The sequence below is a fragment of the Sarcophilus harrisii genome, chromosome 1 (assembly GCF_902635505.1).
Source record: "Sarcophilus harrisii chromosome 1, mSarHar1.11, whole genome shotgun sequence".
NCBI classification, from domain to species: domain Eukaryota; kingdom Metazoa; phylum Chordata; class Mammalia; order Dasyuromorphia; family Dasyuridae; genus Sarcophilus; species Sarcophilus harrisii.
Genome location: NC_045426.1, coordinates 667,230,413 through 667,257,850, shown reverse-complemented (window position 1 = coordinate 667,257,850; position 27,438 = coordinate 667,230,413). Strand labels below are relative to the sequence as shown.

The 27,438-nt window shown below is 39.0% G+C and overlaps 1 protein-coding gene across 8 annotated transcripts in view; it reads right to left on the bottom strand.

Moving 5' to 3' along the window:
• Positions 1 to 1,172: 1,172 nt before the first annotated feature.
• SUGP2 (SURP and G-patch domain containing 2) overlaps positions 1,173 to 27,438 on the bottom strand; it is a 61,050-nt gene continuing 34,784 nt past the window's right edge. Inside the window, exons 1-11 of one of the 8 annotated variants that reach the window (XM_031948155.1) lie at positions 27,193 to 27,355; positions 25,242 to 25,374; positions 21,704 to 23,365; positions 19,042 to 19,159; positions 16,092 to 16,591; positions 14,031 to 14,142; positions 11,232 to 11,734; positions 9,401 to 9,462; positions 6,240 to 6,376; positions 4,709 to 4,829; positions 1,173 to 4,532 (exon numbers count right to left, since the gene is read on the bottom strand). In XM_031948155.1, coding sequence (XP_031804015.1) covers positions 4,709 to 4,829; positions 6,240 to 6,376; positions 9,401 to 9,462; positions 11,232 to 11,734; positions 14,031 to 14,142; positions 16,092 to 16,591; positions 19,042 to 19,159; positions 21,704 to 23,365; positions 25,242 to 25,362 — 3,336 coding nt within the window. In that variant the 5' untranslated portion in view covers positions 25,363 to 25,374; positions 27,193 to 27,355 and the 3' untranslated portion in view covers positions 1,173 to 4,532. Of the gene's footprint in view, positions 4,533 to 4,708; positions 4,830 to 6,239; positions 6,377 to 9,400; positions 9,463 to 11,231; positions 11,735 to 14,030; positions 14,143 to 16,091; positions 16,592 to 19,041; positions 19,160 to 21,703; positions 23,366 to 23,773; positions 23,815 to 25,241; positions 25,375 to 25,650; positions 25,785 to 26,131; positions 26,708 to 26,839; positions 27,039 to 27,192; positions 27,356 to 27,438 lie in introns of those variants that run through there. The other 7 variants (XM_031948154.1, XM_031948160.1, XM_031948156.1 and 4 more) reach the window with 7 other exon arrangements.

Sequence of the window (27,438 nt, the reverse complement as noted above, 5' to 3'; positions counted from 1 at the left end):
AACTTGCCTAAATCACCCAGCAAATAAACGAGTGGCAGAATTTTGAAACCCTCAAGCTTGGATTCAATTAAAGCATTATGATGTTAAGTTATATGCTAGATCCTCTTAGATCAGGTTGGGAGGTCTGGGTTCAAGTTGATTCATTTGACCTTGGTAGAGATTTCAAATTCAGGTCTTGGGCTTTTTTCTTTAGTTTAAGCCAGGAGTTAGCTCTCTCTTTGTCATATAAACCTTACAAATGATTTTTTTTTTTTTTTTTTTTTGGCTGAAGCAATTGGGGTTAAGTGACTTGCCCAGAGTCACACAGCTAATAAGTCTTAAGTATCTGAGGCCAGATTTAAACTCAGGTCCTCTTGATTTCAGGGCTGGTGTTCTACCTACTGCCCCACCTAGCTGCCCCTTACAAATGACTTTTAATAGTAGAGAGGTAGGTGAGTAGTGGTGACAATAATAGTAGATGGCATTGACAATCCTTTCACCCAAAAGGTATTAGAGCTGGAAATGAATTCAGAATGCAGTGCTGGCACTGGGAAAGGCCTTGATGATTATTTGGCCCAACTCTACCATTAGATAGATAAGGAAATTAAGATTAGGGGAAGTGACTTTTGAAACTGCTCTGGTGTCCCTCTCCACTTACACAGAGGCACACTGTCACAGAATAATAACATTTTTATGACCTGTGGAATCAACCACTCACAGAAAAGCTACATTATCAAACATATGCTTTACTTGTGCTTTTAGAAACTGAACCACAAGTAGAATAATTAGGAAATGTGATTAGGAATGTGAAGGAGAAAAAAGCAAAGATTCTTGCATCAATGTGTTGCAATTTTGAATAATGGAGGACTTCCTAAGTCTTTCATTGTAACCCCCTAACTGATGCATGAACACCCTCTAGAGCACTGAGATCAGGCCTGTTTGGCCTCTTTTCAGGGCCAGCCCCTTTCCTTGCTGGAAACTCTGTTATCGGAGTCCTTCTCTCAAACACTGAACTTAAAATTTCCCACTTGGCATCAGTTCTGTCATAGGTTCCAAGCAATCTTATTTTCTTCTACATATAATCAACTCTCTAAATATTACTGAAAATAGCCAAATTCAATTTGTACCCCAAAATGTGCTGCTTTCCCCCAAATTGGTCCATTTTACAAATTCATAATTGAAACCATTGGAAATGTTTTCTCTCTACATTTATTATAGCTGCTAAAAGGTTAACAATGTTCACAACTAAAAAAAAAAAACAAACAAAAAAACAAACCCAAAAAAACTTCCATCATCACAAGCATCTTCTAGGCTTTAGCACTGTCAATTTACATGGAACATATCAAAATTCACTATAAGATTACCCAGGGTAAAAACAAACCAAAAGACAGTAAACACACCATGGAAGTAAGTTAAAATTTTCATTGATGCTTGTAGTCTTCACGAAGAGACCCTGGAAACTAAAATAACAGAAAAGAAACTAGTAACTTTAACAAAGTAGTGTATTTGTGCAACATCTATGTACTGCATTTTCAATTCAACCTGCAGAAGCAGGGTAAAGCAGGGGGGATTCCTTTCACAAAGGAGAGGCAGGTAGTATGGGGGAACCCAATAGTGAGCCACACTAGAATCTTAGCACCAGTGCTGCTCATCTGGCATCTCACCCCAAACGGAAGTTTGGTACAAGTAAGACCGACCATACTACAATTATCCAGGACAGCAGTTTAAGACTCCCTCAAGAACCACAATTCATATTTCTTTCCAAGAGTGGGTTATACCCCAGCAAATTGCTTTCCAATGAATTGCAATCAGGAGGGAATATAACCTAAGTCTTTATAGGTTATTTTCACGTACCCCAAAATGGTACTGTACCAGCAATCTCAGCTCAAACCAAAACATTCCCAGAATAATGACTAGGGACTAGGTGGCTGAGAAAGTAGGAGTGCCCCAATGTGGGTAGCCACACTCTGAAATTACACTCTCTTAATTGTAAACAGAACTCTAGCTAGTTGAAAGAATGAAAGTGCTTCCAAAAGGCCAATATGGAAGAAGAGGTGAAGTGGCAATAATAGCATCAAAGTCTCTTGTGGATGAGCTGCAAAGAGCTACACCCATATTGAGGGAATATGAAAAATTGTCTTCAGAGACTAATCACATTGCTTCCATAAAGCCACATTTGAAAAAAAAATTAGCAACTGAAGAATGTCTAATTCCAAAAGACCATCATTAACGGCCAATTGAAAATAAGTTAAGAAAAAGGTGCAGGGAATGCACCTCTGTGATAAGGTTCCAGAAAAAGCCACATAAATTTTTGCTGTCCCCAAATTTCCCAAAGAAGCCTATGTTGAATCTTCTAATGTAGCTGTACAGCTGCCTGTTTTGTTAAGCTTTTCTGAATGAGGCACGTTCATTCATCCCTTAGGCCAAACTCTTCAGCATCTCCAAACCAAATCACAAAGGAAAAGTAAGAATTGTCTTTAGTTAGGTCTTGAATCAATACAGGCCAGTCTTGACACTTTAAACTTTTGGTTGAAAGGCAGAGGCATTTGCCACGTGGCAGAACAAGATGCCACGGTACCTGTGAGACCGAATACTGCATACCTATTGGTATTTTGCTTTGGCAGTTGGATCGATTTAGAGAGAGCATCTGGAAAAGAGGATCTGGTCTGGTATTGTGGTATTACATTCCTGGGGGATTGGCTTAGTGGTGTTGCTGACAGTCAAGGTAGTAAGAGAAACCTGGTCATCACAGCTGGAAGGTGTTTTGGTTTTTTGCTTTGGGGAAGCAATGATTCCTCAAGGAACCCAAAATAAAGACAGTTCTCTCTTTTCTGTAACTCTTCAAGGAAAAATGATTGCTTTCTATCCTTTAGCTTTATAGCTGAATCAGCAGGACAGCTGTAATAATTTACTGAAGAGGATCCCAAGTTGTCTTGCATTTTATCATTTGTTAAAAACTTCAACATTGACACTTTATCATAAAGGACTTAATACAGAATTCTGTATGTAGGTACAAGAAGTATGGTGCTAGATGGATTAAGACTTCAGTCATAGTCTTTTAAATAAGAAACAGATGAACTGGAAATCCCAAGACAGGATTTTTTTTCCCCTTTCCCTCACAAGGACTGTAATAAAAATAATCCTTTACCCATTGCTACACATGCAAAAAATACATCACAGAAGAAGCAATGGGCGGGACACTAAAGTGTTTGTTTTTATTTTTAACAACTGTGGCACAATCTATGAATTCTTAGGACCCTTGTCCAACTGGGGAGAAAGAAGTTAAGTAGTCTAATGGACTATTCCCCCCTGAACACTGGTATCTAAGACTACTGCAGGACTGTACTAGGTCTAAGATACACTGAAAAGGTTACAAGACTTGCCCACACGTAAACACACTTGTCAAGTTCAAAGACTTCCATGTCTTCTGAAGAACCTCCAGACATTCTCCAGTGGACTCACTTTGGCACTGTAGTTTGTCTTCTACTGAAATTCAGAAAGGCAATTAGAAAGGGAGATTTGTAATCATTCCTAGGATACATTTGGTCTCATAAGCAAAAAAGAGATTTGCTGAGTTTCTGGAGGTCACTCAATGTTCAATCAGATTAAAAACAATTGTATTTTAATTTTGTTTTTTAGCACACAGGATAGGAAATCAGAGTGGACGATTCAGTATTTTGAATTTCATGTTAGTGCTACATTCTGATAGGATAACCTGAAACTGATTTAGTTCATTTCTGCTTCCCTGAGGAGCAAAAATGGAAACTATGAAAAAGACTTGAAAAAAACTTGTGGTTAAAGGTTTAAGACAGAGGTTAAAAATAAACAAAAAGGATTCTGGAAATTTAAGGGTCCTTTTTACCTCCAAAAGAAAAAAACAATCTTCGCACCAAAGACAAATATTTCCTTCTGTATATACATTCACTATGGCGATCCACACAGATATATATTCTGGATCTGCTGATAATCCAGGTCAGCAAAAAAAAAAAAAAAAAAAAAAAAAAAAAAGAAAAAAAGAAAAAATTCAAGATTAACCACCTTAAGGCTATATCTTTAATCAATGTTTTCGGTTGTTCCTTGAAGACAACTATTTTGTCCAAAGTTTGACTGAGGAATAACTGGAATAAAAGAAGGCATCTGAAAAAATAGGAAAATGGAAAAAAATGCCAGCACTAATTGAACTTAGACAAGGAAAATGCTTGGTACGGTCTTCTGACTACTGAATCTTCTTGTTTCCTGTACGGGCTCAGATGCAGGCCTTCTTCATTGGTGAGACAAAACCTTGACGAAAGGACGGAATGAATTCTGCAAGTCAAAAGGAGTCTCTTCCAGGTAAGCTGGCACCCAGACAGTCAGCCTGTGCAGCAAATGCAAGGCTAATCCTGAAGCTTGACAAACTAGGAAGTGGGTAACATTAACTTCTGAGTTCACTGTGCCAAAGAAAATCCCTTTGCACATTGCTGAAGTGAACTAAAAATCACCAGAAAGCCTGTAGGGTAGCAGCTTTGTCAAACATCTGCGTTTTCAGCCTGTAACACATTTCTTCTGCAAACCTAGAGGGTAAGAAGTTGGATAGATCTGCATTCTGATGACTTTTTTGTAAAAATAAAATTCTTGGGGGTTTTGTTGTTGTTTTTCTGAAATGAAACATTTCAGATTTTTTTTTTTCCAAAACTAGAATTTCAGTGTAGGCAGGAATTCATGAAATGAAACGTGCCCAAGCACATACCTATTTACTTGCTCGTTTCTGCCTGTACATTTGTATCATTCTTTGACGGAAAACATCAAATGTATCTTCGTTATTTTCTTCCCCTTCAACACCCAAGCCCTCCCCTTCAGAGGTTGTTCCCCTATGGGAGTAAAATGAACAATTAGTATAGGACTCTGCTTTTTTCAACTACATGACTAAGTACAGAGAATAGTTTTAAAATAATCAACATGTATAGATAGTCAAGTATATGATAAACTGTCTCTGCAGAGGTTATGTGATGGGACATTAAAAAAAAAAAAGTTAAGAGAAAAACAAAATGTACTTACCTTATTCACAGCTGTACTTACCCCTAAGGAGAGACTTGGAAATCCCTTGTTTATACTGTAGAAATTTAGTGTAGCCCTATGTGGCAGATCTCAAACTTATTTTTTAAATACTTGCTACACACAATGGACCCTTGAAAATAACTTCAGATCTCTGAATGAAAAGGGGTTCCAGGTTTTAAACCTGGAGCCATTTTTGCATGCCCCGGGGCCATTTGTGGCCTGGCATTTAAAAACAGCAAATATTACTAAAATTATAAGGATTAAAAAGATAGTTAAATTAACTGTTAAATGGATTGTACAGTCCAAATCATTGGCTGAACTTCCAAAATATACATTTCTAAAGAGCTTATGACCTTAAATTTGGCTTTTATTTAAAATATGACAAAGTCTTGAAATCTCCTAAAATCCTTGATTCAGATATTAAGTTATTTCTACTTTAAACACCAAACTCCCTCATTTAAAAGAGGAGGAAACTGAGCCTGGTGACTTCTCCAAGGTCATACAGTACTGAGTGCTGGCTCCAAATCCTCTTTTGACTGTACCTTAATTCCTCTGCTTTCCGTGGATGCCCAGAGCCAAGAAAAACAAAATCAAATAAACACCTTTCTGCCTCCCCACATCGCCCCACTATCCTTTCTTTTTATTTAAGGCCAGGCTTATAAACATCTCTGACTCTGAGAAGTACCTAAGAAGTATATGAGTCGCCCTTAAAGAGAGTAAGAACCAGGACATAAACAATTCAGAAAAGAGTCATGGTGAATAGGAACCTGGAGTCTCCCAGGACAGTGACCAGTAAGTTAGCTCAGCTGCTCCGGGGCCTACTTCCCATTCCTTTTCTCCTAAGACTCCAACGATGGGACCTGCCGGGTATCATGAATAGTAACGTTTCTACAATCTGATTTTACAGCTGTGAGAGCTTTGTGTGCTTTCTCTCATACAATTCTCACCACTGCTCTCTGAGATCAGTAGAATGAGTATTTTCCTCAGTTTACAGATGAGGAAACAGAAGCTTTTTATAATAAACTGACTTGCCCAAAGTAATACATGGAGACTAGGCCCCATAATCCACAGCACCAGCCCTGGGCTCTTCCTCCTAAGCCACACCAACGAGCCTTCTAGGGCCGACTTTTAAACCTCCTTCTCCTGCTCTCTCTGGGCAGTGGAGTACCTGTCCCTATGGTTTTGATATTCTTGCATTTCTGAAGTCGGTTACCATTACATACACTTTTACAGGCTCCTTAATTCCTTTCCCACGTGAGCCCAGGCCATATCCCTCCTTCCAGCCCATCTTCTGAAGCATTTGAAAACCCACATTCCTGTCAGTCAGTTTCTGCTGAGCAAATTCCAAGTCTTTGTGTTTCTGAAGAGAGAAAGAAAAAAGTTAAATCTATCTGAATTACAATATGCTTCATTTATTCAATAAAGCCTCTATAAAGCAGAGAGCACAGCACTAGACACTGAGGGAGACAATGATATAGGATCACCAGGACCATGTGTGGTGGTGGAATAAGTATGGGCTTAAAGAGTCAGGAGGTCTTAGATCACACCTGGATTCGAGGACTCATAAATGTATGACCTTGGGTAAGTCTTCTTTTTAAACTGGTTTTTCATCTATAAAGTGAAAATAATAAGGGTACTACCTATCTCACAGGGATGCTATGAGAAAAGTGCTTTACAAATCTGGAAGTGTGACAGAAATGTGAGCTATTCCATGACCCTTGAGATTCAGTCAAAGAAAAGGAACAAAGAAATTTCAAAGGAAGAATCACAAAATTCAGTTTTAAAATTTTTAAACAACATATAGAGAACCTGGAAGTTAGACGAGCTAAGAAGATAAAAACTAAAAACATCTGGCCTGGTATTTTGTCCTATGTGCTCAGAATCAGCAGCTGCTGAGTGACTTGAGCTACAGCAAGGAATGCATCCAGAGTCAGGAAGCCCTGAGCTCATACCCTGCCTTAGTCCCTCAGATACTTATTTTCTGGGTGACCTGGACAAGTCAGTGAGCCTCTCTGTGCTTTGATTACTCCATCTGTAAAATGAAGAGCTTGGACTTGGGTTCCATCAGGATGATCCAGGACTGGCAAGGAAAGCTAAGGACAAGCAAGTGATTTTTTATAAGTTGAATTGGGGAAGAAAAGGAAGAGACTAAACAAAAGACTAGGACAGCTACTCCACATCGATGGGACAATTACTGGTGACAAAAGAATACCAGAACAGGTCACTTCTTATTTTGCTTGTTTCCTAATTTGACTGGAAAAGATAGAACAAAAGAAGCTAATGGAGAACTGACCAAAAGCCAAGCAAACAGGAAGAGAAAATTGATCCACTTCTGATAAGTTGATGTCCCCCAGTTCAGAGGAACAATAGCCGCAGGTATGGAGAGGAACTGGCACATATGATTTGTTGAGCCACTGTCAGAAATAGTTCAAAAACTGTGAAGAACAAGAGGTATCTCAGGGCTAGATAAGCACAAATGATTTTCTTGTATGAAAATCAGGATAATAATAATCCAAATCAGGTAGGACTGGGATCTCTGTTGTTCTATCTGCTGCTAGAATTGTAACAAGGAAGCTTCCAGTGAGCCTACAGGGGATGAGCTTACATCCCAGGACAGTTATTCTTGACTCCCATAGCCATCTATGGAACACAAAGTATAAAAAAGGAGGATAGCAACTGATGCCAGGCCCACTTCTGTCTGCACCTCATTGGTAATAATAATGAAAAAAGTTAGCATTAATATGGTGCTTCCCAGAAACTTCCAATAAGCCTGTGACACAGATGCTCAGAGAGGCTATGTGATTTGCCCAAGATCTTACAGCTAGTAAGTATCTGATATAGGACTTGAATCCAGATCCCCACAACTCCTAATCCAGACCTCTTTTCACTACATCACATTCTTCAATCCTATAATTAGAACCAAAAAATTGTGAAACTTTGGAAGAATGGCCTGAATTAAACAAGATGAAATTTACTAGAGAAAAATATAGTTCAGAAAAGTAACTGCATAACCACAGGATATCAGAACCCCAGGTAGATAGTTGTTTATATTTCATAAATCCCTGGAGTGGGATTTATATTTTTATACCAAAACCATGAGAATCCGGAATCCACACAGGTAGTGCCAGTTAGCCAGCTGTTTTCTGACTACACACCTGTTGCAATGTTGTAGCCATAAAGGGATGTAGCTTTCCAATCTCATTTCTAATCTCTGCAGTCCCCAGGGAACAATGCTGCTCTATATGGCTGCAAGTCCTTTAGTAACTCAACAAAATCTATCATGAAGATAGATTCATGATCTATGATCTATGAAGATGACCCTGGGTTCTCAAAAACTATATAGATCCTAATTAAGCCCAGTAATTATTTACAATTTGTCTGAGGACCAGCCAAGCTAAGGATGGGCAGGCTCATCAACAGTTTGGGCAAAGGGTGTTGAAAACAATTTTTGATTATGACAACTCTGAGGAAATATATTAAATTCTAGAGGGAGTGTGATCTGCAATGGTGGGGATAAGGGGAAGACACCTACTGATGAAGTAACAGATCTTTTAATTGTTGACAACTGTATAACTATACAAATGCTTTAGAAACTAATTGTGCTTAGTGACTACTAAGCTTTAAGCACAGTAATTTTCTTTCTTCTTAAGAAGATGCTAAGAGATTTGAATAAGATGTCTCATTATGGAGAATCACACGTACATGTCTAACACTCCAGTTTCTTCACATATGTATTAGGTGATTTGGTGACTGAGCAAATTCCTTCGACTAATGTAGATTATAACTATTCTTCAATTTATAATCTTAGAGACTTGCCCAGGGAATTGAGAGGTTAACTGTCTTGTCCAGAGATATATAGCCAGTACATATCAGACACAACTTGCATCCAGCTTTTCCCAGTCCCAAGGCCACACTACCTATATCTCAGAACACAAAGCTACAATTACTTAAAAAAAAAGATCTATGATTTTTATCACTTTTGAGTATTCCCAGCAACAAAGCAAACTGCAATTCTTAGGATTTTTTGGAGCCAAAAAGTTCCCTGGCAAGCCAACTTTTTGTTGAGGTTTTCCAGATTTAAACAGGCTGGATCCATAATCCAAACCTTTTTAGCTTGATAGGACTGGAAGAGCTTGTGCTGTGATGGTGCAGACTCCAAGAACCCTGAGTCATCACCACACCACAATGAGGCATCTGAGTAGCACTTCAATGAAGTCCTTTTTTTTTTTTTTTTTTTTTTTTTTAAACAGTTCTTAAAAACAGCTCTTTTTTATCACAAGAAGGAAAGAGAAACTTGTTCAATTAACAGCTGAATGAAATGTGAAATTTCCAAACTGTAAATGGATGCATCATTGTTGAGGATTTCATGTTGGTGGAACCTCACCTTCTTCTTGGACACAGGGCGTCCCCGGGGCCTGTCATAAGCAATTCGCACAGGTTCATGAACTACAAGACCAAAAAATAAAATAAATAAATCAGGGGATAATCATCTTTTCTCTACATTACTTATAGAGAAAACTGTTTAAGATAACTGCAAATTCTATACAGTACACAAAAGCACAAGTTTCCTGAGGAAGGAGGTAGGTCCTAATTACCTTGCACCTAACACATGCCCTTGTACATGGCACTAGGAGTTTCATAAAGGAAGTTTCATATCCCTGGGGCCATGTGAACTACACACTGTAGCTCTGTAAGGTTATAACATCAAAATACAAAGATGCTGGTAATTAAATTTGCTTCGTTCTATCTTGTTACTACTTTTCACATTAAATATAGAGATCTAAAACGGTTTCTCCAAGATAAAAGACAAGCTATCTGCTATCATGGTCAGATACACTCAAACTTCAAAGCTACTATTTAGAATCCCCAAGCCCCAAGGGGCCCCAGAGGTCAATTAGTTCAACCCCACCCTAGAGCCCAAATTCTTCTACAACATCTCTAATAGGTGATCATGCAGAATCTGCTTTAAAAGGCCTCCAGTGATGGGGAAACTCTTCCTTGCAGAGACAGCCCAATTCATTTTTAGAAAGCTCCAATTGATGCTCTTTCTTGTACCAGGTTGAAAATCTGTCTTCCTATAACTTCTACCCACTTTGGGACTCAAGAACAAATTGAAGCCCCCTTTAAATGACAAACCCTTCTTGAATATTTGAAAATGAATTCTAACCAGATTCCCTGTCCCCAGCTGTACCTCTTTCCTTTTCTAGGCTAACTATCCCAAATTCCTTCCACTAATCCTCAACTGGCAAAGTTCTTGGTCCCTGCCTGTGCTGCCCTCCCCGGGTACATTCTAGCATGTTAATGCCCTTCCTCAAATGTGGTGCCCACATACGTGCTACATGTATCACTAAGTTTTAAGCTGTTGTTATACACAGAATAGTAAACACACCTAGCACAAAACGTGCCCCACATTACTTTTCATCTTCCTGATATACAGCACTTTAGGGCCTTGCAGTGCTTCAGTCATGTCGATTCCCCATCTTGTAGGCCTTTGTCTGCACCCCTCAAGTAATTTATCTTGTCCTATTGTTTGTATGTTACAGTTATCTGTGTTGGTGTCTTCTGCTACCAGACAATGAATTCCATGAGAGCAGGGATCATGTTTTATTTCAACTTTGTTATTTCTCTTTAGAACCTAGTTCTATAAACAGCAGGCACTTAAATCTTTGTTAATGATTGCTCATCTATGTATGTGCCAAAGTGTCAAATTAAGAGCATGCCAAATATTAAGAGTTTAAAGTTTGAAATTTTCACTATTAATGGTTTGGCCACAGTGCCATTAAGACATCTTAGCATCTACCCACAGATTAGTAAATAAAAATAATTTCACTTGGGTTCAGCGTAACGTACCATTAATCAGAGAACAACTGAAGGTAATCCCTAAAAACTCAATGTGCAAAAATCTGAGTTTATTAAAAAGAAAGTATAAAGTGATTATTCATGTAATGCAAAGTTTTTGCTTTATATAATTAATCTATGAAGTGCCTTTAAATTGGGTGTCTTCCTAGTGTATTTAAAATATGGTTCAATTTACAAGAATTTAATTTCACAAACAACTTTAATTTCACAAACAACTTTTCAGTAATAAGCAAGGTACACGTGTACTGTGTCACTTTATCATTAGGAACATACAGTTCTGGAGTTAACAATATCATTGTCATGGACTAAATGGGAACACCTTGCTGCAGAGACAAATGCAAAGACACGTCAGGTACCTTTAGGTTCCTCTATAAGACACACCCTCTTGGGAGCCGGGATCATGCCAACTTTTAGTGATTTGCTGCTGATTCTCTTTCGAGGGAAACAGGCACTCGAAGCAGAGGACTGGGACAGAGCTGCTAAACTGGCACCATCGCCCTCCGCTCCTGTGTTTTGTGCCTCCTCAGAGGGGATCCCCTCTGACTGAGCTGCTCTACCAATTTCTTCTCCAATTCTGGAGGATGCTTCTTGAGCTGAGGTGTCATCTTCTGTACCTTCTTCTTCTTCTTCCTCAGGCCCCAATTCTAGCTCCAATTCAGTCCCTTGTTGAGAATGATCTCCTTCAAGCTCTTCTTCCTCCGGCTCCTCTTCTTCCCCATGATCTGAAATTTTCCCTGATTTCAGACCTTCTCCTGCTTTGAGATTTAGTGGGGTTTTTGTGAAATTAATGGAAGGGCACAGTTCATACACTTTCATTCTATAAAACTTGAAGGCAGGACTATTTTGGTCATGTAGAAACCTGGGTTGAGAATGAAAATGAAATTCCATCAGTTAAGTTAAAGGATTCTTTGGAAATAACTTGCTGGAGAACAAAGCAAAGGCATTCCTTTGGTGGCATAGGTGCTGATATGTCTGAGAAAGATTGGAGACTGTAGGGGTACACTAAATGATGAAATGGATTTGATCAGTGAAGGAAAGGGTGGTGTAGTATATGGAATACTGGACATGGCAAGACCCCACTGTGGCTACAGTGTTGTGAGACCTTAAGCAAGTCACTTAACCTTTAATTTTCCATTTACTGAATAAGTTTGACCTTTAAGGTCTATTTCAGCTTTATCATTCTGTAATTTTGAGAATAGTCAATATACTGATAAACAAATCAAGCCCAAGAAGTCTAACTCTGTCCCATTAGGAATAGAATGCCAATATGCTGAAGTAATTAAAAAAGAGAGCGAGAGAAGAATCCTTCATTTTCCACTTAACTTCATAACTGTTCATCCTCCTAAGATACAGAACTAGAGAACTACTATAAGACATAATAGATGCTTTTCCAAACATTTACATATCTGTATCTCTATCTTGTTCCTTTCTCTTTTAGAAACTGGGCTTCTAGAGAATAGAAAGTATATAGTTTTAGACAGAATTATATAATGGAAGAGCTATTAAAGCAACCTCATGGATTAGTCAGGCCAGCACCTTCATTTTATAGGAGAAAACTGAGGCCCAGAGAAGAAAGACACAGTTTGGGAAATTAGGTAACCAGGCTGGTTACAACTGTTGTCTAAAAGGTTACAGAGTTAGCACTAAGGCCCTGAATCAAGGCTCAAGCAAGCTATCACATGAATGAATTTTATTATATTGATCTTAAGACATTCTTATTTCTCAGAAGCTTTGTGTTGTTATTGATGTTTCTTCTTGTATTCTAGATAATTAAGCCTCTGGAATAAGTGACTTCCAGGTAAATGAGGTTGTTATTATTCAGTTTTAGGGTGCTCTTTTATAGTGTTGCTTCTATATTTAATGTATATGACCCTCAGAAGCATACTACCAGGCAAGTAAAAATGCTATCATTAACCCTTTTTCACAGATCAGGAAATTGCAGGTCTAAAAGGTATACAGTCAGAATCAGAATCCTTGAGTTTAAGACTTGGCTCCAATACTGACTATCTGAGGAGCTGTGGCAAATCACCAATGCTAGAAACTAGGTTTCCTTCTCAGTAAAATAAATCACTTGTGAGGTGTTTTTGTGAAGAAAGTACTTTGTAAGCTACATAACATTAGAGAAATGTAAACCGTTACTATTTCTAATTCCTTTTGGGTTTGTGTAATAAAGACAATGAAATAATTTATCAATTACATAGGAAATGTGGTCAATAGAAATGTGAAAATGTTGGTAAACCTGAACACTATTCAAATATAAGTTATCATTGCTGTCATCATCTTCTTCCTCCTCCCCCACCACACTGTTATTGATGAGCAATGGGAAATAAGCCACAATGTATTGGGTCTAAGGCAAACCCAGTATAATGGGGGAAACACTGGACAAGGAATGAAATTAAAAGACTGAGAGAATCTGGATTGAGATCCTGGCTCTGGTTGTGTGACCTTTGGCAAGTAAATTCACCTCTGAGCCTCAGTTTCTGCATCTGTAAGATGAAGGGAGGTGGACTAAATAATCTCCAAGGTTAATCCTCTTAGTATTAACGTTCTAGGATCCTAGAAAGGCCTAAGTAATGCTTGCCAATTGCCATTTAGCAGTAGTGTTATGTGTAGGGCTTTCAATGCACAAAATCATATGAAAGAGATGCCAGTGACTGTTGTTCCATCCCAACCATGCACAATCGACAATCAGCTGTTGCACATGACATGCTCTCTATAGTCTAGACATCAAAGAGTCACCACAGTGGTTCAGAACAGGAAATGATAATTAACAGTGACAGACCACATTTCCTCAAAAGAGGAAGGCATTAAAAGTCATTCCTAAGTTTACAGATGAGGAAACTGAGGCCAGGAATGTCAGAGTTATGACAGAGCTTTTAAGGCAAGCCCAGATTTGATGAATTCCAAGGCGAATACAATTTCCACATCACACTGCATCTAAAAGATTGCTTTAAACTTCCTTCAGTATAGAGGGACACTAAAACAAGTTAATTCCAGGGATCATTCAAACAAAGTGACATGAACTGAGCCAGACTTTTGGGCAAGGCAGCACACTTAGAAGATGATCCCAAAATGTGGACCTCAAGGATGGAATTTTAGGAAATTTTCAATGTATTTTATTGTGCTAGAATCAAGAAGATACAGCAGTTACTTACCAGAGATCTGGGTTATCTGCACTGTTTTCTATACTAAATTGTTCAATTTCTGGTCCCACCTGAGCAACAAATTTGGCTAGTTTCTCAGCAGTATCCATTGTTTTAGCATCAACTGCAAAATGCAAAACAGTTATCACATATTAGTTCTGAATTCAGAGAATCCTAAGAATGTCAGAGATAGGCAGTTCCTTAAATATATATAATACTAGAACTGGAAGAGACCTTAAAGGGAATTCCGTTAATGGATTCAAATGCAATTAGTGCTTTGAAAACATAATTAGCAGTTTTAGCCAAAATAACCAACCAACACATTCTAAATGTACACATTATTCTCTGTTCAAGACTCCTGTCTTAGAAACTGGGCATAAAATGACAAACTAAATAGCTTGGGAGTTCAAATTCTACTAGGGAAGGGGAACTTTCCATAAGTCAGAAAGTAAGGAAGAGAAGGGGCAGTTAGTTGCTGCAGTAGATAGAGCACCAGCCCTGAAGTCAGGAGGACCTGAGTTCAAATATGGCCTCAGATGTGTGTGTGACCCTGGGCAAGTCACTTAACCCCAATTGCCTTAGTCAAAGAAAGAAAGAAAGAAAGAAAGAAAGAAAGAAAGAAAGAAAGAAAGAAAGAAAGAAAAAAGAAAAGAAAAAAGAAAGAGAAGAAACTAAGAAGAAGAAAGACAAAATGATGAATTGGTGGCAAATGGAAACATTACTGACTTTGGAGTCAGAGAATCTGAGTTTGAATAATAGCACTGGTACAACCCTGGGCAAATCACTTGATCTGCCTGGATCTGTCTCTTTAGGGAGTCAGGCTCAGTGACCACTGAGGTCCCTTCTACCTCTAAATGTATGATCCTTCACATTTACACCTATAGCCTTATTTGCTGGGAAAACCATAGGCGATTGCTGGTATCCTTTCCAGTATCAGAACACAGGACCAGAGCTCTTCCTTCTTCCCACCTGTCTCAATGGGTGGTCCTCAACTGAGAGAGACCTTATCAGAGCACCTTATTCTTAGAATCATGATTTAACAATCTTAACTCGGGACTTATGAAAACTCTGCTTTTTTCTTTTTTTTACTCTTCCTATCTATCCCATACCTCATACCCTCTAAGCTTCTTCCCATTCAAAGTGACAACCAACCTGATAAATTCATTATATACTAAGATACTATCAGGTATCTATGCAGCCTAACAGGGGCTTCTGGAGAAAATGAATAAACAAATTTTATAAATAAAATTATTTTTTTAAAATTTAATAAATCATTATTCTAAAGATATTTTTAGAAGACCTATCCTTCCCTTAGGGATGGCTGACTCCTGATCTAGTCTAACCTCTCCATGAATCTTATTCATGGTACTCTTGATTAGATGAAGTCCTTAAGAGTTTTAAATCCTAAAATCTTTTAAGTGATAATCTAACCTTTACCCAAAACATCCAGTGGCAGGGAACACTTTGAGTTCCTTGAAAGCAGGAACTTTGCCTTTCCTTGTATCCTTTATGCTAAGCGTTGAGGATAAATGTCTACTTTTTGTTAAGTGCTTAAAAATGCATCTTGACTTGACTTGACTTGGTAGGATGGAAAGAACACTGAACTTCAAGTCAGGAGGCCTCATCCTGCCTCTATACCTGTTTGAATTTGGGTAGCTTATTTTACTTTTCTACTTTTCAATTTCCTCATCTGTAAAGTAAGGATAATAATATTTGTACACTCTACTCCATAGAATTGTGAGGAAAGAATTTTATAAACTTGAAAGGGCTGCAGAAAATGGAATTATTATTATTAGTAGTAGTACTACTACTAACACATATGGCTGCCCTGTTTTATTGCTGAACAGCTCTAACTGTTAGGAAATTCTTCATTAAACTGAACTTCAATCTGCCTCCTTGGAAAACTCCCCCCACTGGGCATAGATCCACCTCCTGGGGCCAAGCAGAATAAGGCTAATTAATCCCTCTTCGATACAATTGCTTAACTATCCCTTAGTATTATTTTATTAATAGTTTTGCTGTTGTCTTTAGCTCCTACTGGCTTTGGAGCTTTAATATGAAATCTTCACTTACCATTGGCAAACTGGGAAGATGAGGGAGTGTGGGGTGACTCAGGCAAGGCAGAAGAGACCTCCATCCCAGTTGTTCCTGCAGGGCAGGTCAAAGGTCCTGGACTGGGGTCACAGGGAAGAGATCCAGGTTCCTCAGATGGCAAATTCTTCTCATGGCGGTTTACATCAGAAACAGAAGGCTTTACCTGGAATACCCCGTGGGCATGTCTGACCTGATGCTTCAGCATGGTCCCTGCTGAAAGAAGGGTCTGTGTCCCCACAGAAGATTTTCTCATCTTCCAGCCACTGATCCCCCAAGATGAGAGTAGCCCAAGCCTCTTACGGGGAATCAATCTCTTCTTCAGGCTCTGGACCTTCCTTGCATATAGCATTGCTCTCACAGCACATTCCTCTGAAGTTGGCTGGTGTTCCTCATCTTTTTTAATCTCTTTTATCCTCTGCATTTCTGCCAACTTTAGCTTATAATATTTATACTCCAGACTATCCTCATCAGATAAGAACCTAGAAAGGAAGGGAATATATTAAAATACTTTAGGTGAATATTATATTGTTCACAAACAACCTTCTCTATTACATTTTCATAAAATATTTAATGAGTTTTAAATTAATCATTCCTTTTTATTTTTTAGAAACTTTGTTCACTTGGTACAAGGGCTTAGTTTTTCTTTTTCAATAGGGGATAGGAGGGAAAGATTTTAGTTAATTTTCTAAAAATAAAATTTTATTTTGAAAAATGTCATCTTTTTCTCTGTGAGAAAGAAATGGTAGTTACATATAAATTTTAGTTCAGATCTATGTGTCAAGTTTACCTTAGTAAATGACACATTTCAGTACAATCTAATCTGCCAGATGCACAGAACAGATAACTACTATTTCATCATGTTATTATAATTTCACATATTTGTCCCTCACTGTATACCTCTTACAAATCTTTCTTTTGACAAACTTTTTTAAACTCCCTAAGAGTAGGAACTATGTCTTAGTTTTTGTAACTGTCAATATATATGGCAATATTTTATATGTGGCAGGAACATATGGATACTTAATGATGATTCATTACGATCACACTCAACCTGAAATTATAACATATCAGCTTGTCAATAACAGAACTGCATAGAATTTTAAGAATTGGGAAGGGACCCTAGAGATCATTTAGTTGAATACATGTGAAAAATAAACCTCCTTCACAACATCTCCAACTAGTGGTGCTTTGATCTGAAGACTTCCAGTGATAGAAAATTTTGAGAAACTACATTTAGGGGAAAAAAATCAGTTGTGAAAAGCTCTCTAATTGTTAAGAAATTTCTTTTGATATGGATCTGAAATATTCCCTGCCATGTCCATCCCACTGGTCTCAATTGTGCTATTAAGGACAAAAATGATAAGTCTAAATCCTTTTCAATGTAATAAGCCTACAGTTATTTGAGGGCAGTCACCAAATTACTTCTAAGTCTTTTGCCAAGGGCAAAAAAAAATCAATCTTGGATGCAAATTGTCTCCTATAAATGTTACAGCAAAATTTTGCTACTGACTTTTGTTTTGGTTTGTTTCCTCTATCTTAAGGAGTTAGAGGACTTAGAGGACTATCTATAAGGACTTAGAAATTACTCTTCTAATAGACTTCAATTTAAGAAACACTAACAAACTCAAATGCCAGATCATGGAGTAGCAAGTTGTACACCGCCAGAGTACAAAATTCTATGAATGAGAAGAAGAATCACATCCTTTTATGGTCATTTTAATGGAATCTGCATTATTTCATGATCCTACAGACAGATTTTGCACAGCAAACCAGGCTCAGAAAATTTTTAAAAATTCTCACAATGTATCCCCTTTCTTTCATAAATCAACCCACTAAAAACTATGCTGACATTAAACTGGAACCTAAGTTTAATGATATTGAACTTTGAAGCATCAATGATGCCCACTGCAGAATGCATACAACACCTAGCCTGCTCATCTGTGGAGGCAGCAAAAATAACCCAAGGCAGTGTGGGAGGGAAAAGCACTAGCTCTGGCATCAGGAACTGACATCAGATCCTTGTTCTGCCACTTATTACCCCAGCAGATTCATGCCCAGCCTATAAGTATAATGAAAGGGCTACAGTAGGCCAGTATGACGGGAGAGTACTGCTACTGAGCCACCAGGCTTAGATTTGCAGCCTGGATTACTTACTACCTGGCTTTGACTAAATTACTTTGCCCCACGGTGGGCCTTAACTTTCTTCTGCAAAATCACAGAGCTGGAGCATATGTTCTCCAAGCTGCCTTCTCTCCCAATCCTTTCCAGAGTGTACTCTTCACTTCTGACAAACTACATCACTTACACTTCCCTAAGTCTATCCCTCCTTTTCTCACTTCTGTACATCTGCTCACAAACCACTCTCTGGAATGTGTAATTTCCCCATCCCCACCTCTCCTCAAACTCTTTTAGCTTCTAAAACCCAGAACCTAATCTACTTCCAGATGAAGTTTTCTTGGTTCCCTCAACTGGAAATGATTTATATTTCCTATGAATTTTCATGACATTTTAAACTTCCCTTGCATACTTATTGAATTTTGTATTATATTTATGTGGATTTTGTCTCAGCTCTTAGACTGTAAATCTCTTGAAAGCAGGGATTCATCCAATTCAATTTTGTATCTTTTGCAGCTCCTATCCCAGGATCTTATTCAACATGGGCAATGAATGAATTGACTTAATGGGAAAGGACAATTTCCTAGATGATAGTTTGGAATAATTCTTCCACTTCTCCACTCATTCCAATATCCATTGAGCAGAATAAAAAAATGTATATCCATTATTGAAGGCCTTGCTCCCCATGAGGAATATCTTTCCAATATAAAAGTCAATTCTAACAAAACCTCAGAAAGTTCTATTTGAAATTCTTAGTTCTAATGTTTGAGTGATAGAAAGTCCTCATGTGCTTGAGCATTTCTTAAATACCTACCAATAAGTAGGGTTCTTCTTTAATGTTGCTCTTTCTTTTGGGGACAAGTTGCCTTCAGTTATACTCTTCACAAATTTTTCAATTGTCTCAACAACCTTTCTGTCTGCTCGCTGAGGAACTGTAATAAACAAACAGAGTAGGCTTGAGAGAGGTACTGGAAGGCTCAGGTCTCATAAAACCAATGCTGCCTGACAAGGATCTCAAAGCTGCTTCTCTCAGTCGATCTGAACCACTAATACTCTCACTCTTTAGAGACTAACATTTGAAATAATATTGCGACCAGAGATTGGAAGTTTAATACCAGGATGACATTCAAAAATTTAGAATGTTGAGGGCAAGTTAAACAGCATAATTATTAAGGGACAGGCCACAAAACTAAAGGATAAAGAGATGATTTTTAAAAATATTTTACTGCTGCTTAAAATAAAACTAGTCATTTCTGGAAATATTCCCTCCTCCCCTCTAAACTGAAATCTAACTAGTAACAAAGAAAACTCGTTAAACACACACAATTATTTGTTGCAGTTCTGACAAGGTATCAACATTCTGCTCAACTAACCCCACTTCCACTCTCTTAAGTGGGAGTTAAGTTTCATCATCTGTCCTCTAGAAAAACATATTGATTTTTTTACAATTCAGAATTTAGGGCAATAAGATTTTCAGCACGACAATTTTCGATGTGTACACTCTTAAAAAATTAAAACCTTTCATCCTGTAACTAAGAAAATACTACTTCCTCTAGGAAGCATTCTTTGATTCGTTCCAAATGAAGGTAAATTTTTTTTTCATCTGACCTCTCAGTCCTTTCTCATCCTCTTACATGCTGACCATGGTTTAAACTGGATTGCTTTTACTTATGTCTGTCTCTTCTAAGGTTCTCCTCTGATGCTCTGATGAGGTAAGCTCAAGTATTTTTGAAAGCTATAACACCAAGAGTAAAATACCAGCTCTAGCAGCATCTACACTCGGCTATTTTCAAGAGGTATCTAGTATGGGCGAGGACATATATATATATATATATATATATATATATATATATATATATATATATGTATGTATATATATGTATGTATATATGTATATATATCTATATCTATATCTGTTGTCCAATGGTCAAATGAAGTGAGGTTTGTAAACATTAAGTTTATGAGCAGAGACTGAAATCTTTTGATCATACAACTTCTGAGATAGAAGGGCTGGGATCCTCATCAATAAAGGGAATACCCATACCAATGAAATCACCTGTCACTCCCAAGAAGTCAAGTGTATACTTATCCATAGATTAACACTCTCCAGTACCATTTACTTCTTAGTAGTTATTTCCTAATCAATCTCTGTATTTGATGACAAACTACTTGAGGGCAGGGGGCAGTTCTTTATCTGTGTTATCTGTAGTACTGAACATAAGTTCTTCTCTTTCCCTAATTAACTTAAACAAGCACTAAAAGTGGCTCTAGATGAAAAGCGGTTCCTGCCCTTAAGGAACTCATGGTCTACTAAGGGATGCATCACATAAAGAGATATATAAGCACAAAATTATTTGAGAAGGGCAAAATTACTGATAACCAGGTGTTCAGGGAAGGTTTCTCATAGGAGGTAGTACCTGCACTGAACCTTAAAGGAAGCCAAAAAAACTCTTAAGAGGTAGAGATGAGGAGGGAATTTCTAGGAATGAAGGAGAGCTTGGGCAAAGGAATGGAGGGAGAGAGGATGCAGCATGAGAACAAAGCTGTCCACAATGACTAAGTGAAGGGCAGTAAGAAGAATGGAGAGGTGAAGTCAAAACAATGTGAAAAATGTTAAACCATAAAAAACTTTGATTTTATCTTAGAACAATATTGCCAATGAAGAAGTCTACAGCTGAATTTAGGTCCTGACTCATAAATGCTTTGGAAACCAGAAGAGAACATGGCTGTCGCTGGTGGAAGATTCACTCAACCCCAAGTTTAAATAAAGTCCAAAAAAACTGAAGAGGCTGGACTCAACCCTCACTACCAGTGGGACCCTGGGCAAAGTAACTTCAATTAAGCCTCAGGGATGTGGCTTCCCCAACTGCAAAATGCAAAAGTGGGGTTAGATTATTATTTAGATTTCTTTTGGATCTTGATCTTATAAGCCACCTCAGTGAAATCATTATACAGACATAAAAATGGCTTTTTGGAGCAGGGAAACATTGTCTGTTTGGGATTTGATGATTTCACCAGTCTTGTTAAGGCTATAGAGGGTAAAGATAGGGGCCATCCCAGAGTTATCCCACTTACTGTAGTATCCCAAGACCAGTGGGTTTTTCAATAAGAGATAGCATAGTATAATGGAAAAAGCGTGGGATATGCAATCAGAAGACCCAGGCCACCATCTAATAGTTGTTTAACCTTAAGCAAGGTTTTCCCCTCAAGCCTCAGTTTCCTTATTTATAAAATGCAGATGGATATAATATTTGTACAACCTACCTCACAGGGTTATTGTGAAGAATCTTCCTAAGACCTCAAACTGCTATAAAAATGGGATTATTAATGTTAATCATTTATACAGTCAATCTTAATTTGTTTACATAAGGCTAAAAAAAACAAAGAAATTTTCTATCTCTAAATAGAAGACAACCAACATTCCTTAAAATGAAAAGATTAAGCATATGAGCAAAGGTCTTTGCCTCTTTACTTACCTCCATTTAGGGCCTCAGGGATCACATCTGAATTTGGAGAAGGAATGCTTGCCACTCCTTCTGTGGCCCTGACATCTGCCTTCTTCATCTGGATGGGATGACCACTGTTCTCCAGCCAGGCTTTGAGATGCTCTATGTATTCTCTTCCAAACAAAGTTGAATCATCGAAATTAGGGAAGGCTGCTGGAACTGGAGCTACTTCTTGAAGGCCAATAGCTTCTAATATTTTCTCTTGTCGGAACGTGGAAGCTAAGGAAAAGGTTTGGCCCAACAGTGCTAAAGACTTACGACACAAGGAATTAGTTGTCTCCAAGGCACCTGCCACTTCAGCAGGGTTACTGAAACCCTTCATCTTCACACTCAGCTCATAGGCATTGCAAGCCATGAGCAGGGGAGTAACACTTTTCAGGAGGCGGTCTTGGAGTCTCATCATGTACTTGTCAAATGGTTTTATTATTTCAAAGAAACAATTCTTGGTTTTCACAGCACCTTTATCTAAAAGCATGTTCAAGAACTCATTGTCAACTTTGGGGGTTTTCAAAGCAGAATGTTTCAAACACTTGATGGTAAAGAAGCAGAAGTCTCTGTGTTCTGGTTTCAGAGAACATTTGAAGGAGGCCAGCATCTTCGCACAGGTTTCAGTTTCCAGCTCAAAGAGAGCCGCAAACAGCTGTGAAAACTCCATATCATTCTTTATCTTATGAAATCCGGCCCATTTGATTATCTCTATCCCAAATGTTGAAAAAATGTCTGAATTGTCGACTAGGTCAAAACTGACTTCTCCTCTGGGTAGCCGACTAATCTTCTGATTGGGGCGCAAAGGAGTCTTTCGCAAAGGACGCTGGACATTTTCAGTCCTTTGGGTGACCCCAGGACTCAGATCGGGTCTTAGAATAGTTTTCCTAATTCGATTAGTACCTCGAGTTTTGGGGATGATTCGATAGGGAACCATAGGGGGCAGTTTTTTAGTGTTCACTTTTCTTATGGTGGGAATTTTCCTAACATCCCCTTTAATGACTTTGGTTTTAAGTGCGCCTCTAGTCACCCGCTTATTCTGAAGACTGCCACCCCGGTCAGCAGTGCCTACAGCACCCCGGCCACCGCGGCCCCTGCTGCGTACCCTGCCCCTGCCCCTCGGCACTGGCTGCTGGAATTCATAATCTGCCTCGCCTGAAAAGTCCAAGTCATACTCCTGACTGTCCATGTCCACATATTCTTCTTCCATAAGACCAGGTGATCGAAAGTCACCCAAAATCTCAGGACCAAAGTCATTCTCATGAGACCAAGAAGGTTCATGGGAACTTGGATGGGCAAAATCATGCTCCCAAGACTCAGAGTGGCTAAACTCTGGATCCTGAGAACCAAAATGACTAAAGTCCCGGTGGCCAAAGTCCCGGTCTCTGGAGCCAGACTGGTTGAAGTCCCTATCCCGAGAGTCTGCACGAGAAAAGTCCCGGTCCCGGCCAAAATCTTCCTGATAGTAATTTTCTTCACTCATGGGAGGACTATTAGATCTAAATGAAGGTCCAGGAAATACATCATCCCTTAGGTCTTCTCTCCAAGTGTCACGAGGATGCAGTGGATCACGAGAGTATCTTCCATCATCATGAAAACTGTCTTCATATCTGTCTGCTCTTGATCTTGGGATAGACCTTGAATGACCTGAAATAAACCATTAAAAAGGAAACAGAATAGATATTTTAGGTTAAAGAATAGTTTTTGTTTACATAACTACCCTAGATTTTATTGTCCATACTGAAACAGAATGTTTCCCATCTGTTTCTATTTGTTTAATAATATATAATCATTGAATAGACTTCTAGGTATATAATTAAACTATTATTATAGTTTATACATATGAGCAGAAACATGCAAATCTTGCTAAGCACTGCTTTTCTTTAAAAAGTTGTAACGTTTGTTATCTTTTGCTTTTACATCTTCATTTCCAAATGTATCCCATCCCATTCCCTTAACAGGGATTTGTCCCCTAGTAAAAAAGGAGAGAGAGAGAGAGAGAGAGAGAGAGAGAGAGAGAGAAAGATAAACTTTCAATAAAACTAACCAACATACCAACTAACATATTCAGTATCCAACTCTCATAGTTCTCATTTCTGCAAAGAAAAGAGGGAGTTGCATTTTTTCATCTCTTCTTTAAGGCTAGGCTTGGTCATACTTAAAGAACTTTCAGTTTGTGGTTTTTTTTTGTTTGTTTGTTTGTTTTTTTGTTTTTTCCATTTACATTGTTTTAATTATTATAAATATGGTTTCCTGATTCTGCTTACTTCAGTCAGTATCAGTATATGAGTCTTCCCATGCTTCTTTAAATTTTACACATATACTGTATTTCTTAGCCATTTGCAATAGATGGGATGCTGCTGTTTCCATTCTGTGATATAACAATAAACAAACTTACAAGAAGTTTCCTCCTCTCCATGCTCACCTCTACAAAGACAGGGGGAGTTAAGTTTTCTTCTCTCTTCTTCTGGGACAAGCTTCTCTGATTGGGTTTTTGTTTTATTTTTTTTCCATTATACTGTTGTAGTCACTGTGTATACAGTAGGTTTTTATTTAGCCTTTTGCTAATTTGTGTATTTTCCCATGCTTCTCTGCAGTCTTAATTATCATGATGCAGTAATTTTCCATTACATTCATATACCACAATTTTATTTAGTTATTTCCCAATCAATAGGGACTCTCTGGTTCAGCCAAGTTGGCCTTTTTGCTAGTCCTCAAATACACCTTTCCATCTTCTTTTTTCATTGCTTTGTGCAGGCTATTCCCCATGTCTGAAATGGACCCTCACCTCACTTTTCCCTCTTAGAATCCCATGTTTTCTTCAAAACTGCTTAGTAACCCCTTTACATGAAAGTTTTTATTTTCTCCCCAGCTATTGAAAGCCCTGCCATGGGTTTACTTTGTCTATACTTATGTATTCCTGCCCCCCCCCCCCCAAAAAAAAAGAATATAAACTAGTTGAGGATAAAGTCATTTCATTTTTACCTTTATCTCCCCAGAATCTACTTATTATATGTTACATAACAGGTACTTTAAAAAATGCTTGTTGAATGATGGATGTCAGGCTCCACTAACAATCTATCAGCATGCTTCTCTTTTCATAAACCCTTCAAAATTGATGATTCTCACCTTTTGTCATCTTTTCCAGTTTTCTAGGTATGGAGTAAAATCTTAGTTGTTTTGATTCTCTTATTATTAGTGAGTTAGAGCCATCTTTCCTATTGTATTAATGATCTGTGACTAAGCATTTCAGTGGGAATATCTTGTAACAAAAACGAAACACGTTTCCTTTATTTTCAATGAAAAGTAATTTGGGGTGGTAGAAAAGATTGAAATGAGAAGGCCCAGAACTGCAATTTGGGTCTTATTTCTAGCTTTCTGATGAGGTCACTTAATCACTTGACCTTCAGTTTCCTCCATCTGCAAATAGGGATGACAATACATGCACTAATCACCTCACAAGGTCATGGTGAAGAAAGAATTTAGTAATCTTCTGAGAAGCACTATCCCTTTTTTAGTTTACCTTGAGACTTAAACTGATGGAGAGTGTCTTCTATAGCATCACTGTGGTCCATTCGATATCTCTTAACCTTTTCTTGTATCACAGCATCAAAAGTTTCCCTTGTGACTCGCCTAGATGCCATTGTTCAGCCCAGCTAGAAGAAAGAGACATGTTAACACAAAAGATCCTATGTACTATTATGCTTTAACTTAATGTTTCAGAAGCTTCATGTATATTAAGACTGTTTCTGGCCTGGCATGCATTCAAACACAAGAGAAAACAAAGATTTAAAAGACTTAAAACCTTTTAGTCTTCATATTATTCCTCTTTGTAAAACACATTGGACACGGTAAAATGTTAAACTTGTTGAGTTTTCCCCAGTCTTCTGCTTCTGTGCAAATTTTCCCACTTTTAGAACCTACTCTCTTACCTCAATCTGTTCTTTTAGTTCTTCAAAGTTTATTTACCACTTCTTCCATGAAGCCTTTACTTATTCTCCTAGTTAAAATGATCATTGTCCTTCAAACGCAAAAATTTTTTTCACATTTTACTTTATACTATATTCTATATATATTTACCTTGTCTATATATTTATATATACACACGCACACATGTTATATATATACATATCTATACATACACATATATATACATACGTATACATATACACATCTATATATATACATAGTTTTTCTTTAAGATGCCATATCTTTACTAATAATGTTGGAATCTTGAGGTCAGCAATTGTTACCATTTTCATCTTTATATATCACTTAAGCTACACAGCAGGTATTTATTAAACATTAAAGCCTTTACAAAGCAGAGCCAAATCTATTTGGTCTCATCTTGGAAAAGCCTCTTTCAGGTAAGGGCACAAAAAGGGCTTGAAAACTAAGGTAGGTGGCATCTACCTGTAGCCCAATGTCTCATCCCTTTTTCAGATTTTCAAATGCTGTGCCTACGTCCTGCTGAGCTGAAATGGCCGTCCACTACAATTCATTGTCATCCACTACAAGCTTGTCATCTAAAGACTAGCTTGGCCAGGAAGTCTGCAGCAGGCTCATGACTAGCTGGCCACAGGGTAACGCATTTTCTGTTCCACAGCTACTATCAAACACTGCCTACTGAGTTGTGGGAGGATTGCCTAAATGGATGAAAAATGGATCCTTTAAAGTCTAAATATATTAAGGGTCTCTTTTATTCAAGGCCCTGTGCAGGCTGCTGGGTTAGGGTAAAACAGGAGGGAGGGACAGAAGCCAAAGATACTCCCGGGGCCTGAAGCCAAGGATCGATGGACTGAAAGAAGAACCCCGGAGGCCTAGGCTCCTGGGCCTGAGGATCCTGAAAGGAAGGAAGCCCCCGGGCTCGAGCTGCCACAGCTCGGGGAGGGGGAGGGGGAGGGGAGCGAGGGGTCCGCATCTCTCCAGGATGCTGGGAGGGGAGGGAAGGGCCTCGGCTTTCTTGGACTCCTCTCCGGTCCAGGCCTGGCTCCTTCCTACTCCGGGGCCCTGCTCTTCCTATCGAGCCCCTCCCCCTCCTCCCCCCGTTCCCCCTCCCCCGCTGCCTAAAAACAGCCCCCCGCCCATAGCCCTGCTCCTCCTCCCACCAAGGTCCTTTACCGGCCCTCACTAGGATGCAAAGAGCGGCCGGCTCGCTGGGCTGGGCCGGCCCGGACCTGGGTGGAACCACCACCGCGCGGCACTGGCACAGGCCCCGGGGGTCCTGCGGATTTCGGTGGCTCCCGACACTGGGCTACCCCCCAGCCCCCAAGTCCTTTAGGCGCTGAACTGCGCGTGCGCCGGAAACCGCTCCCCTAGATACCCACGTGACGCAAGCGAGGCGGGAACATGCAAATTAGCTAACGGTCTTCCCAACCCTTCCCTGACTCAAGCACCGCCTCGTCCCGCCGAGCACGCGCCACTCATCCCCCTGGGCCGTTCGTCCGCGAATCCATGTCCCTACGAAAACTCACCAAGATAATCTTTCTACTGCGCTGAAAACACGGCGTGAGAGGCCGTGCGGTGTGGCAGCTGTATAGCTGAAGGCCTGTCCCTCTCTAGTCCTCCTTTTGCGCCGTCGTCTCTTACCCCCCAACCCCCAAAAGTTCCTCCTGCTTGGGCAAAAGGAGAGGGCTTGTGCGCCTGCGCGGGCCACTCCAGCTGCTACGGTGGCCACCGAGAGTCAGAGGCTACGGCCGGCCGGCTCACTGCGCCCCCAG